General features: G+C 45.3%; 1 protein-coding gene across 1 annotated transcript in view; it reads right to left on the bottom strand.

The window, feature by feature from the left end:
• The window catches only part of LOC122556126 (tumor necrosis factor ligand superfamily member 10-like), a 32,457-nt gene extending 20,679 nt beyond the window's left edge, over positions 1–11,778 (bottom strand). The window contains exon 1 of the mRNA XM_043702600.2: positions 11,645–11,778. Within this exon, the coding sequence (XP_043558535.1) occupies positions 11,645–11,767 (123 nt within the window). The 5' untranslated portion in view covers positions 11,768–11,778. The remainder of the gene's footprint in view (positions 1–11,644) is intronic.
• Positions 11,779–14,245: the final 2,467 nt, after the last annotated feature.

The following is a 14,245-nucleotide window of genomic DNA, read 5'->3' as shown; positions in this document are numbered from 1 at the left end:
TCCCCCATTCACAGCTGTGGGTCTGGAGTGACAGGTAAGCCAGCTCAAGTAAGGATTGCAGATTTCCTTCTATCAAGGTGAATTCATGATCCAGAAACAGTTAGAAAATCCAAATTTGCTGGAGAAACTCAGCAGGTTTGGCAGCATCTGTGGAGAGAAAACAGAGCTAACATTTCGATGTCCAGTGACCTTTTTTCCGAAAAGGTCAGTGAGTCAGATGGGTTTTGACAACTGTCCAGTCATTTTCATGGACGCTGTTATTGATATACGTTTATAAATTTCAGATTTATTTAAATCATTGAGATCAAAATTCCCCAGGAGCCACAGTAGTATCGAACATTAAATCTCCAATCATATCAGTCCAGATGACTGACCCCATAACATGACATTGGTGAGGCCTCTTCTGGAGTACTGAGTGCAGTTCTGGTTGCCCTGCTATAGGAAGGATATTAATAAATTGCAGTGGGTTCAGAGAAGATTTACCAGGATGTTGCCAGTAATGGAGGGTTTGAGTTATAAAAATAGGTTGGACAGGCTGGAACTTTTTTCACCGGAGTGTAGGAGGTTGAGGGGTGACCTTATAGAGGTTTATAAAATAATGAGGGGTATACATAAGGTGAATAACAAGAATCTTTTCACTGGGGTAGGGAAGTTCAGAACAAGGGAGCATATTTTTAGGTGAGAGGAGAAAATTTTAAAAATAACATGTGGGGTAACATTTTTACAGAATAGTTTGTGTGTGCCAGAGGAAATGGTGTATGTAGGTACAGTTACATTTGGATAATTCCATGGAGGGATGTGGGCCAAATGCAGGCATGTGGGACTGCTTTGGTTTGGAAAGATGGTCGGTGCGGACGAGTTAAGACTGAAGGGTCTGTGTGCACGCTGTATGACTCAATGACATAATGCTGCTAAGCCCCTAATACTGCAACATGCAGTTTAAGGATGGACTATATTCTGCACCCACACATTCAGACTAATCGGAATTCAGCAATATTCACCACAAGGATGGATCAATTCCAACTCTACCTCCAAAAGGCAGCTTTTCTCTGTTGAGACAAGAGCACTCTCCCACACAGGAACATCCACTCCTCACAGCCTCTGCACTTGTCTAGCCAAGCCAGCTTATGTTGCAAAAGCATATCATGTGTTTTCTTTAGAAGTGGGATTCCATTTCTTTGAAACAATTACACAGCTGTGCATCAAAGGTTGGAGTACTGACCTCCCCCCTACTTCCTCCCCTTTCCACAGGAACAGTAGGAGGCCATTCAGCCTTTGAGCCTGTATCGCCATTTGATAAGATCATGGCTGGCCTCTACGTCAACTCACTCAGTCCAACTTTACACCGTGTCTTGGAGCACCCTTGCCCAACAAAACTCTCTCACAAATTGCAGCTGCTCCCCGCACCCCCCAGCTGCTCCCAACCTGAACAATTTTATTGGGTGGGAAGTTCCAGATTTTCACTCGCTGTCTGTGAAGAGGTGCTTCCACATAACAGCCTTGACGAATCTACCTCCTGCTCCTCCCATCCAAGCCACCAACCAGAGGAACTCATTTCTTTATCAATTCACTGTTCTGTTTTAAACATTGTGACAAGATCAATGTAAACATCTAAACTTGAGGAAGTATGAGCCTAGTACCTAGTCGATGCTATCTGCCCTCGTAACTAACCCATTTAACGACTCTGTTATTCCAGTGAATTTGCTCTGACCCCCACTCCAGGCTGATAAACTTTTCCTGCCCGGAATGGAATCCAGTCTCTTATCTAATGGCACAGAGCCCATCTACACCATCCCACCAACTGAGACCCCTCACTGGAATACCCTCTGCTTGCCCTATCTGCCAGAGTCAGCAACTCCACCACCTCCCTCCATTAAATGGTGTTTTTCTGTTTTGGTTTTCATGTCCCATGTCTGATCCCATTTAACCCTTGCAGAGGAGGCCTATGTTCTTGGCCTGCAGCACAGCCTGGATGTTGGGTGGGATGCCGACCTGGGCAATGGTGACCCATCCCAGCAGCTTGTTGAGCTCTTCCTTGTTGCGGACAGTGAGTTGCAGGCAGCGGGGGGGGGGGGGGGGGCAGGATGTGGGTTTTATCATTGCCCTGGGCAGGGCTGCCTGTCAACCCGAGGATCTTGGTGATCAGGGGCTTGAGGAGGGCAGCCTGGTCAACAGGACCCCAGCCCAGACCCACTCAGCATAATGCCCCTTATGCAGTTGGCAACAGATGTGTCCCAACTGGGAACTGGGAGCCAGCCCAAGAGGAACGGGCCATGGCCTTAAGCAGGTCTTTCCCCCACGTTTTACAGCAAACAGACTTTCCTCAATATTGTCGAGACTTCCAAAACCCACCAACAACATCCGGATTTGCACCGTAACTGTTTACCAGATATGGACACCGCTGGCTGGGTCCAGTTTAATGCCGTTCCCTAATTGCCCTCGAGAATTTGGTGGGGAGCTGCATTCTTGAACTGCTGCAGTCCATGTGCTGTCGGTAAACCCACAATGCCCTGGGTGGGGGCGTTCCAGGACTGACCCAACAACAGTGAAGGCGATACATTTCCAGGTCAGGATGGTGAGTCGCTTGGCGGGGGACTTGCAGTGGGTGGTGTTCCCTTGCATCTGTTGCCCTTATCCTTGGGGATGGTAAAAGTCAAGGGTTTGGAAGTTGCTGTTAACAGAGGCTTGGCGATTTGATGCTGTGCATCTTACTGATGCTTAGTTGCTAACTCTGCAATCGTTGTTTTATATCCAAAGGTTGAATCCTTGTCTCTTTGAGATACCAATGAGCCATGAGTTTAGGAAATTTGGAACAGGCTGAAATGGTTAAGTGACCTTCTCCTACTCTTTGCTACCATCAGCACCAAGTCTCCACAATCCCACTGCTGAAAATAAAGGCTGAAAGATGGGTGACTGTAAATGATACAGGCAAAACAATTCACTGTATTGTGTTGCTGAACAGAAAGAATAGTTTTAATTAACAAGCCTCTTGTTCAATGTATTCGTCAGGAATGCTTCAGTTCCCAAAGGGAGTCATCTCAGTTTCATGTTTGCAATAAAAACTATAGTGAACTATGTGTCACTTCAATAGTGAGAGAACTGGAGAGCTCTCAGAATGAAATACAGTGGCAATCGAGAAGCTCCCTCGATGAAAACAATAAAATGGAGGCTGCCACAGCCCTCCGGGGAAGTATGACAATGGTTTCACCCTAATGGGTTCTACACTTCCAGGCGCTGTTGGTACACAGGGACATGGTGTGTATTGTTTCTCAATCCCTTTGCCATGGGAGCAGAGGACTGGCAATGAGGGCTTCTGGGCTGCATCGGGGCAGGAGACTGGGGCAGCAATCCGCCTGGGAGGAGTAACAAGTTCCCACATTGTATCAGGGATGATTACAGATTGACAGGTATATGCTGACCTTTCAACATTATCGGGTGAGAAGCACCCCAAGCTGTGCCTTACAGATTTTTTGATAAAAAGTTTATGAAGTTTATCGGAAAGATGTTGTGAAACTTGAAAGGGTTCAGAAAAGATTTTTAAGGATGTTGCCAGGGTTGGAGGATTTGCGCTATAGGGAGAGGCTGAACAGGCTGGGGCTGTTTTCCCTGGAGCGTCGGAGGCTGAGGGGTGACCTTATAGAGGTTTACAAAATTATGAGGGGCATGGATAGGATAAATGGACAAAGTTTTTTCCCTGGGGTCGGGGAGTCCAGAACTAGAGGGCATAGGTTTAGGGTGAGAGGAGAAAGATATAAAAGAGACCTAGGGGGCAACTATTTCACGCAGAGGGTGGTACATGTATGGAATGAGCTGCCAGAGGATGTGGTGGAGGCTGGTACAATTGCAACATTTAAGAGGCATTTGGATGGGTATATGAATAGGAAGGGTTTGGAGGGATATGAGATGAGTGCTGGCAGGTGGGACTAAATTGGGTTGGGATATCTGGTGGGCATGGTCGGGTTAGACCGAAGGGTCTGTTTCCATGCTGTACATCTCTATGACTCTATGATACTAAATGCATAATATCATCAAGTAGAGTCATGATGGAAAATCATACCTGACAAATATATTAAAATTCTTTGAGGAGGCAGTAATCGGGACAGATAAAAGGGAAGCAGTGGATGTAATATATTTGGATTTTCAGGAGGTGCTTCAGAAGGTACCACGTGTCAGGTTACTCAATAAGAGCCAAGATACTGGAGGCAGTCTCTTAGCCTGGAAAGAGGATTGGCTAGCTAATAAAAGGCAGAGAGCTCCAATGAGAGGGGCACTTTCAGGGCTGTGACCTGTAACTAGTCGAGTGCCATGGAGCTCAGTGCTGGGCCACAATTATTTACAACACATATTAATAACTTGGATGAGGAACGTGGAAGTGGCACAGCCAGGTTTGTGGGTGTCACAAAAATAGGAGGGAAGGCAAATGGTGAGGAGGACTCAGAGTCTGCAGAGGGATATGGGCAGGTTAAGGAAATGGGCAAAAGACTTGGCAGATGGAACAATAATGTGGGATAATGTGAAGTTCTGCACTTTGTCAAAAAGAACAAAGGAGCTGAATATTATTTAAATGGAGAGAGACTGCAGAAAGTTGCAGCACAGCAGGATTTGGGGTCCAAGTACATCAATCACATATAAATTCAGTGGGAGGAAAATTGAACGTTGACCTTTATTGCAAAGGGAATGGAGTAGAAAAGCAGGGAAGCTTTGCTAAAACTGTACAAGGCACAAGTCAGAGAACAGCTGGAATACGGTAGGCAGCTTTCAGCCTGCTATCTAAGGAAAGATATTAGATTAGATTCCCTACAGTGTGGAAACAGGCCCTTGGCCCAACAAGTCCACACCGACCCTCCAAAGAGCAACCCACCCAGACCCATTCCCCTACATTCACCCCTGACGAATGCACCTAACATTACAGGCAATTTAGCATGGCCAATTCACCTGACCTGCACATCTTTGGATGTGGCATTGGAAGCAGTCTAGAGAAAATTCATTAGCCTGGAACAACTGTCTTATGAGGAGAGGTTGAGTAGGTTGGTCCTGTACTCACTGGACTTTAGAAGAATGAGCAGAAACCTCACTGAAACATACAAGAGTCTTAAGGGACTTGACAGGGTAGCTGTCAAACAGTTGTTTTCCCTTTTGGGAGAGTCTAGGGCCAGGGGACGTGATCTCAGAATAAGGTGCTGCCTTTTAAGACAGAGACAAGGAGGAATTTCTACTTTTGGAGTTTAATGAATCTGAAATCTGTTACCACAGAGGGCTATTGAAGTTGGGTCATTAAGTATACTCAAGATAGATTTTTAAATAGTTGGGGAATCAAGGGTTATGGGAAAAAGGCAAGGAGGTGGAGGTGGGGACTACCAGACCAGCCATGATTTCACTTAAGGGTAGAGCAGATTTGATGGGCTGAATGGCTTTCTACTCTTACCTCTTATGAACCTTTGGTCTTATGGGTGCCACAACAGAAACATTCTTCCCCGTGTCCAGGCCAATATTTATTTCTCAATAACATCATCAAAAGAAAGCGATTATCCAGTCATTGATCACACTGCTGTTTGAGGGAGACTGTCTGCACAAGCTGGCTGCCAATTTCCCTGCACATCAAATGTCACTGTGTTTCAAAACATGCGCCAGCATGAAATGCTTTGTGACGTGCCAATGCTGTGCAAAACTCATTAGAAAAATTGAGTGTTTCACTAAACAGGAATCAAACTTGCATCACTTGGGTCAAAGAGTAGCGCTCACAGCTCAGTGGGAAAACAAGAAACCTCAGTGGTACACTCATGTGGCTACCAGCTGTTTGGGAGACTCAACACAGAACCCAATGGTCAAAGTACCTTATATAAACATACAACCATGGAAACAAGGTCAAAGTCAACACTGCAGAATGCATTCCAGGATTAAGTTCCACTAGATATTGAAATATTTCAGGAATATTTGCCCCTCCTTGCAGTCCAGCTAGCTCACGGGCCTCAATAACAGATTACAGATCCCTCCCTCCAGTGTATGGCAGAGTTCCACTTTCTTCCAGCACCCTCTTAAGTAGCATCCTATTCCCCACCTCCCATCAACCTGAGCTCGATATTTGCTGTTTTTAGTATGAATTGGCAAGAATCCAAGCATTTTTATTTACCTTCAATTTGCAGTTGTTGATACCATTGCACACGGCAATTAAAGAGAGGCTTAGGGAAGGAATTAATCAGAAATGGAGGAGTCACCTTCAACTGACTACCTGGATGGGTCTCCTGGAGGTGGGGATGTTAACTTGCATCTTCCTTGGGACTCCAGCAGTTCAGGAAGGCAGCTCAGCAGCAATGTTCTCTTGACATTGTGTTGGGCACAGCCAGTCCAGATAGTCCAGAAGCTGGTATTCAGGAGACAAACAGGCCACGTGCAAAAGACAGTACTTTTAAGAGGTACTGTGGCCATGCAGCAATCTTAAAGGAGTGTGCAGTACAATCCAAACAAAGCAGGTAAATTAGAACGGACATTGTTCCTTCACTCAGAGGGTGATCAACCTTTAGAATACTCTGTGTCAGAGAGCAAATGAAAGGTCCCTCATTGAGTATGAAATACTAAAAACATCAGGGTTTAAGGGGAAACTGCAGGAAAATTATATTGAATTAGGAGATCATTCGTGGCCTGAAAGAATGATGGAACAGGCTGGAAGGTCTAAAGCTGAATTGTGTGCTCCAGTTCCTTATGTTCTTACCTTCTCAAAGGGCAAGTAACGTTGGTCAAAAAATAACAGCCCTGCAATCAAAATAGATACTGAGATTAAAATAAATAAAGTGGTCTCTTTGATCACTTGTAATGGTACCTTCTGAACTCTCATGATCTATGCTATGATATAATGCAGCTCATTAAATCTCGGTCTGAGGAATGGAATCAGCTAATCTTTCCTCAGACTCTCTGAATTAACTCCTCAGAGCCCTGTATCCCATTACCAAGTCACCCTTTTATTTATACATGGAGAGTCCCAACACTGATCCTGCTCCCTCAGAGCCAGCTCTCAGACTGAACAGAACCTCTTTGACACGCCGGTTTATATGTCAGCCAGGGCTCCCTGATTAACACTCCCAAACAGAGAACTCATATTCTATGAGGTCCACCTGGCTGACTTCATTACACTCTTCTTAGAGAGCATTGTAAGGGATAGGATTTATGAACATCTGGATAGGAATAATGTGATCAAGGATAGTCAGCATGGTTTTGTGAAGGGCAGGTCGTGCCTCACAAACCTTATTGAATTCTTTGAGAAGGTGACTAAGGAGGTGGACGAGGGGAAAGCGGTAGATGTGGTGTATATGGATTTTAGTAAGGCATTTGATAAGGTTCCCCATGGTAGGCTACTTCAAAAAATACGGAGGTATGGCATTGAGGGTGAGTTGGAGGTTTGGATTAGGAATTGGCTGGCTGGAAGAAGACAGAGGGTAGTAGTTAATGGTAAAGGTTCATCTTGGAGTGCCGTTATTAGCGGTGTTCCGCAAGGATCTGTTTTGGGACCATTGCTGTTTGTCATTTTTATAAATGACCTGGAGGAGGGGCTAGAAGGTTGGGTGAGCAAGTTTGCGGATGATACGAAAGTCGGAGGAGTTGTTGACAGTGAGGAAGGATGTGGCAGGTTACAGCGGGATATAGATAAGCTGCAGAATGGAGTTCAATATAGCTAAGTGTGAGGTGATTTACTTTGGTAAGAGTAACAAAAAGATGGGGTACTGGGCTAATGGTCGGAATCTTGGTAGTGTGGATGAGCAGAGGGATCTTGGTGTCCATGTACACAGATCTTTGAAAGTTGCCACCCAGGTAAATAGTGCAGTGAAGAAGGCATATGGCGTACTGGCTTTTATTGGTAGAGGAATTGAGTTCCGGAGCCCTGAGGTCATGTTGCAGTTGTATAAGACTCTGGTGCGGCCGCATCTGGAGTATTGTGTGCAGTTTTGGTCGCTATACTATAGGAAGGATGTGGAGGCACTGGAATGGGTGCAGAGGAGGTTTACCAGGATGTTGCCTGGTATGGTAGGAAGATCGTATGAGGAAAGGCTGAGGCACTTGGGGCTGTTTTCATTGGAGAAAAGAAGGTTTAGGGGTGACTTGATAGAGATGTACAAGATGATTAGGGGTTTAGATAGGGTTGACCATGAGAACCTTTTTCCACGTATGGAGTCAGCTATTATGAGGGGACATAGCTTTAAATTAAGGGGTGGTAGGTATAGGATAGATGTTAGGGGTAGGTTCTTTACTCAGCGAGTCATGAGTTCATGGAATGCCCTGCCAGTAGGAGTGGTGGACTCTCCCTCTTTATGGGCATTTAAGCGGGCATTGGATAGGCATATGGAGGATAGTGGGCTAGTGTAGGTTAGGTGGGCTTGGATTGGCGCAACATCGAGGGCCAAAGGGCCTGTACTGCGCTGTATTTTTCTATGTTCTATGTTCTATGTTCATACCCTCAGAATTCTCATGGATGTTCATTCCAGCATTCTCTTCTGATGGTTCAATCAAGAAGCCAATTTGACAGCAAGGGGCTGGTGCTTTAACTGTTGGGAGATGGTGGTTGGGGTGGTGTGGGGACAACAGGCTGTAATTTATATCCAACCCCAATCCTGTTCTCAATCTGATCCACACATGGACGCTCCATGACTGAGGACACCTCAGTAACAATCTGGATGTGGGAACTCCAGCCAATTTCCGCTGCCTGGTCCCAATATAGTGCCCACCTTGGTTGCTCACAGTCGTGGAGCCTTCCCCACATGACCTCTGGCCTGCAACTGCCCCCATCTGCCTCATTCTCCCCATTGGGCAACCACCACATGAACCATGGCAACACCCTGCCAACCCTAGCCAATTGGGAAATGACTGTCTCTGCTGTTCAACTGAACAATTCATGCTTCTTGGTCAAATTATGCTGTTTTTGTCGCTCAAATCTGAGACTTCAAAAAAACTTAATAAAGTGTTAAAAATAAAACTAAAAAGCAAAAGAAACTTCTTTTGAAGGTTACTGCATTTTTATAAAATTCTTCCAGAGCCCAGAAATATGTAGAGGTAGGGGGTGGAGATGGGGGTGGGGTGGGGTAGGAGAGATAGTGATAGTTGGATGCAGATTGGGACAGTTATTGTGATTGGACAGTGGGGAAGGGTGGAGTGGATAGATGAGTAGAAAGATGGCCAGGTCAGGGAGGTAAAGTCAGGTCAGAGAGACGAGGAGGAGGGAGATGGCTGTACATGGGATAAGGCTGGGGGGTGGAGGGATTGTAAAGTTGGTAAAGTTAATCTTGAGGACAGTGGGCTGTAATCTTCCCCAGGCGAAATATCTGGTGTCCTTAAATAGGAGCAGGCACACAAAGTTCACTGCCTCTCTTTGTTGTTAGAAATGAATTGGCAAGAGTTCAAGTCATTTGTTTTCTCCTAGCTCCACAGCTGTTTACACTGTTGTTTGAGGCAATTAAAAGAGAGAGGCTTAGACAATGAAAAGAACTTTTCAACTGACCCCCTGCTGGGATCAGGCTTCTCCTGGTTGCACCGTACCCTCTCACCTCCCCCAAAGGGTGCACTCATTAACCAAACCACGCCTGTCTCAAACAAATGCTAGGCAGGAGGCTGGGAGAACCTCCTACAGCCTCCTGCCTGTGTATTTCGGATTCCAGCATCTCAAACAAATGCTAAACGGCTGATGAAGGAGCAGTGCTCCAAAAGCTAGTGCTTCCAAATAAACCGGTTGGACTAGAACCTGGTATTGTGTGACTTTTAACATTAAACGGCTCAAGGAACTGAGGTAACTGCCATCCACCTCAAACTGCTGCTTGTACTGCGACAAGACAAAACAGAAATGTATTTATATATCACCTGCTACAGCCTTATGACATTCAAAGGCTCTTTACTGGCAATATTTTGAACTGCAGGTCAACAGACCAACATCTGCCCAAATCAAAATCCAACAGTCAAGCAATCAGAGAATAGAGTCAGAGAGATGTACAGCTTGGAAACAGTCCAACCCATCCATGCTGACCAGATATCCCAACCCAATCTAGTCCCACCTGCCAGCACCTGGCCCATATCCCTCCAAACCCTTCCTATTCATATACCCATCCAAATGCCTCAAATGTTGCAATTGTACCAGCCTCCACCACTTCCTCTGGCAGCCCATTCCATACACGTACCGCCCTCTGTGTGAAAAGATACCCTTAGGTATCTTTCATATATTTCCCCTCTCACCCTAAACCTATGCTCTCTCGTTCTGGACTCCCTGACCCCAGGGAAAAAGACTTTGCCTTGTGTTAGTCCTTCAGCAGCTCTCTGGGGAACAAGATTCGGGGTTCCAATCCCACCCCCCTCGAGAATAAAGATCAAGACTGGCACACCAAGGGCAGTGCTGAGGGAGTGCTGCACCTTTGAAGGTGCCATCTTTCAAATGAATCATTAAACATAGGACCCCACCTGCATGCACTTGGGTGGATGTGGAAGATGCCACAGGGTACGATTTAAAATATCAACAAGGGAGCTACTTCCAATCATCATCTCTCAACCAGCAGCACAATCGACAGGCAATTTCGCCATGGGTCACATTCTCGCTTTGGGATCGTATTGTGTGCAATTAGGCTTCTGCGAAACTAAGCCAGGCTGAGGTAAAAGGCACATCAGTCAGGTTTCCCTAAAGCATGGAGAGGATTCCTAGCTTTTGCACACGACATTGAGCAGTGAAGTGGTAAACAAAAGGAGCTGGCCGTGTGCCTCCACCTGTCACAGGTAAATCCATTTTATCCCTCCTCAAACATGCAGAGCAGGCTAATCCAGCCTAAAAACACACACAGGAGTTGTGAGTGCAGGTAAAAACTTATCCATAGGTTTGTTTAAGCAAAAAAAAACCCCTCCCTTCTCCAACTGAAAAACAACTCCACCAGCAAAAAAAAAATCGGTGGCTCTTTGGAGCTGGCTGCGATATTCCAACTGCTGCCAAATGAAAACAAAACAATCAGCCTTATTTCATTTTGATTCAAAATTGCTGGCTTCCTTCCGACTGGCAAAATTGTTTTGTTTTCACTCGAACAAAGAGGGATCCTCTCACCGAGCTTTGGGTCAGATTCAGTAATTTTATTTACGCTTTTTTTTAAAACCTCCTAATAGTTTCAGAGACTGAAGGATGTTTCACGTAGTGACCAACTCCCTGCACAGTTCTAACATACAAAACTATGCATCCACAGGCTGCAATTACAAATCCCAATCTCGATGTTTTGATTTTCTTTGCAAAGAGTTATTTTTAGGGAATCACATTTTTTTTTGTTTTGGAAAATGCATAATTGTTTGCATGTTGCATGCCGAATCACTTATACAACAAAACTGCGGAAATGTCTTTATTCGCTGCAATCCGATACGGATGAGAGATGAAGTGCATTGAATTATTACGGTGGCCATTCCGCCCATCGTGCCTGCGCCAGCATTTGCTGCTCCCGCCGACTTTAAAGCGTTGTTGTTATCAATCCCTCTCCGGGGAAAAATAAACTGAGAATTATTTTACTGGGAGCCCTCCCTCTTGTTACAACCACCTCCTGCAAACTTTCCAAAATGCTTCGAAGCTGAATTGTCCACTGTGCAACTCTCAGCGAAGTCTGCCGGGGTGGGGGAGAGGAGTATGAAACAGTCTGCTGCCTACCTGTTTTAATTCGCTGGAAAAGTATAGGAAAGTCACGGTCATGCAGACACACTGCAGCAAGAGGACAGAACCCAGAACCAAGCCCAGTCTCTGGGCAGTTACCGAACTGCTGCTGCTCCCCATGCTGAACTGCAGACCCGTGTTTATTTTCAGGCAGCTCCTTGAGTTGGAAAGGTTTCCACTTCAGGCGAGGCGGTTTTGTACAGAAAGTGTACACAAGACGAGGAGGAGGAGTTAAGGGTGAGCTGCAAAACTTCCCTTCGGGACTGTTGTTCAGTCCATCGGTTTCTATTTCCCAGAACAAAACAGACGCTCGCATTTTCAGTTTCACCAGGAGTTGCGGTTGATCGGAGTTCAGGCTTTTGTTGCGTGAGGAGTTCAGAGCGATAATCCCAGCACGGGGAATTGTATTCCACAAATCTGGCATATTCGACCTCACAGATATCAAAATGTGGAGCTATAAACCCAACTATTTCACTTCAAATTTCATGAGTACCCAGCCCCTCCAAGCCCTCGTTCAAAAAAAGCATCTTCTTTGCTCTCGAATTGTCTGAGATCCTCTCTGTTTCATCTCCTCCAGTCCTACCACACTCCTCGATGTTCCCTTCCAGTGAGGCTACCTTTTGCAATTCACTACAAGTGACTGTGCTTTTCACAAAAGAAGATGGCCATTCAGCCCATCTGTCATTCAGTTGTCTGAAATCACAAGCTTTTGGAGCATTGCTTCTTTGTCAGGTCAAAATGGAGAGGAAGATGCACTTGGGTGGATATGGAAGATGCCAAGAAGATCACAGCTCACATGATGAAGGAACAGCGCTTGGAAAGCTTGTGATTTCAAGTAAACTATTGCTGTTAATTTAGATAAATGCAACGTGCAGCATTTTGGAAGACAAATCTTAGCAGGACTTATACACTTAATCATAAGGTCCTAGGGAGTGTTGCTGAACAAAGAGACCTTGGAGTGCAGGTTCATAGCACCTTGAAAATGGAGTCGCAGGTCGATAGGATTGTGAAGAATGCATTTGATATGCTTTCCTTTATTGGTCAGAGTATTGAGTACAGGAGTTGGAAGTCATGTTGCGGCTGTATAGGACATTGGTTAGGCCACATTTAGAATATTGTGCGCAATTCTGGTCTCCTTCCTATTGGAAGGATGTTGTGAAAGGGGTCAGAAAAGATTTACAAGGATGTTGCCAGGATTGGAGGATTGAGCTATAGGGTGAACAGGCAGGGCTGTTTCTCTGGAGCGTCGGAGGCTGAGGGGTGACCTTATAGAGTTTATAAAATCATGAGGGACATGGATAGGGTAATTAGCCAAAGTCTTTTCCCTGAGGTGGGGGAGTCCAGAACTAGAGGGTATAGGTCTAGAACTAGAGGGTATAGGTTCAGGGTGAGAGGAAAGATATAAAAGGGACCTAAGGGGCAACATTTTCAAACAGCCGGTGGTGCGTGCATAGAATGAGCTGCCAGAGGAAGTGGTGGAGGCTGGTAAAATTGCAGCATTTAACAGGCATCTGGATGGATATATGAATAGGAAGGGTTTAGAGGGATATGGGCCAAGTGCTGGCAAATGGGACTAGATTGGGTGAGGATATCTGGTCGGCATGGTCAAGTTGGACTACAGGGTCTGTTTCTGTGCTGAACATCTCTATGACTCTGTGAATTCTGACGTTTTCATTCAATTAGACATAGATGGTTTATACCTCCATTCATCTACTTGGCTTTATTCCATTAATCTCACCCAACTAGATTTCTATGAAGTTCAGACATTAAACTCCATTGCAGTCTTTTTGCGGAAAAGAGTTCTGAGAGTTCCACTACCCATTGTGTGTGGAAGTATTTCCCCATTTTATAATATTCTTGGTCTCTTGCTGCTAAAAATAAATCAAGACAATCTGTGGACTGAGGCAAAAAACAAGAAAATGGCCAAGTGGTATTACAGGGTCGTTCTGCTATACTGCGCTTTTTGTTAATGCAAATTCGCTGTAATGTGATTGATGAGTTGGGGACACTGTTTCTAAAGTGTGAACTTTTAAAGCGTGTGTTGGCTGTAATGCTGTTACACCGCCAACAGTTGAAGCGCTGTTTCTAAAGCGTGATTTTTTGATCATGCGGAATTGCACAACAACACAACCATCACGTTATACCTGTGCCACTAGGTTACTAATCCAGAGACGCAGGAAATGTGCTGGGGACATGGGTTCAAATCCTGCCATGGCAGATGGTAGAACTTGAATTCTAAACATTTCTGGAATTAAGAGTCTAATGATGACTGTGAAACTATTGCCGATTGTTGCAAAAACCCATCTGGCTAACTAACGTCCTTTAGGGAAGGAAACTGCCATCCTTACCTGGTCTGGCCTACATGTGACTCCAGACTCACAGCAACGTGGTTGACTCTCACAGCAACTGCCCTCTGTGCAATCAGGGATGTGTAATAAATGTTGGCCTAGCCAGTAACACCCACACGTCCCATGTGTGAAAGAAAGAAAAACAGCAACATTCTTCAGGAAAAATCTGTGCCTTCATCTTACCACAAAAGGCTCCAAAAAAAAGCGAGACCTCATGGCATTGCATCACCTCCTATGGTGAAGTGTGTCT

The sequence above is a fragment of the Chiloscyllium plagiosum genome, unplaced genomic scaffold (assembly GCF_037043375.1).
Source record: "Chiloscyllium plagiosum isolate Xiang-an unplaced genomic scaffold, Cpla_swu_hap1 HiC_scaffold_13, whole genome shotgun sequence".
Classification (NCBI taxonomy): domain Eukaryota; kingdom Metazoa; phylum Chordata; class Chondrichthyes; order Orectolobiformes; family Hemiscylliidae; genus Chiloscyllium; species Chiloscyllium plagiosum.
The sequence above is the reverse complement of the archived record's forward strand: the minus strand, read 5'-3'. Positions and strand labels throughout refer to the sequence as shown.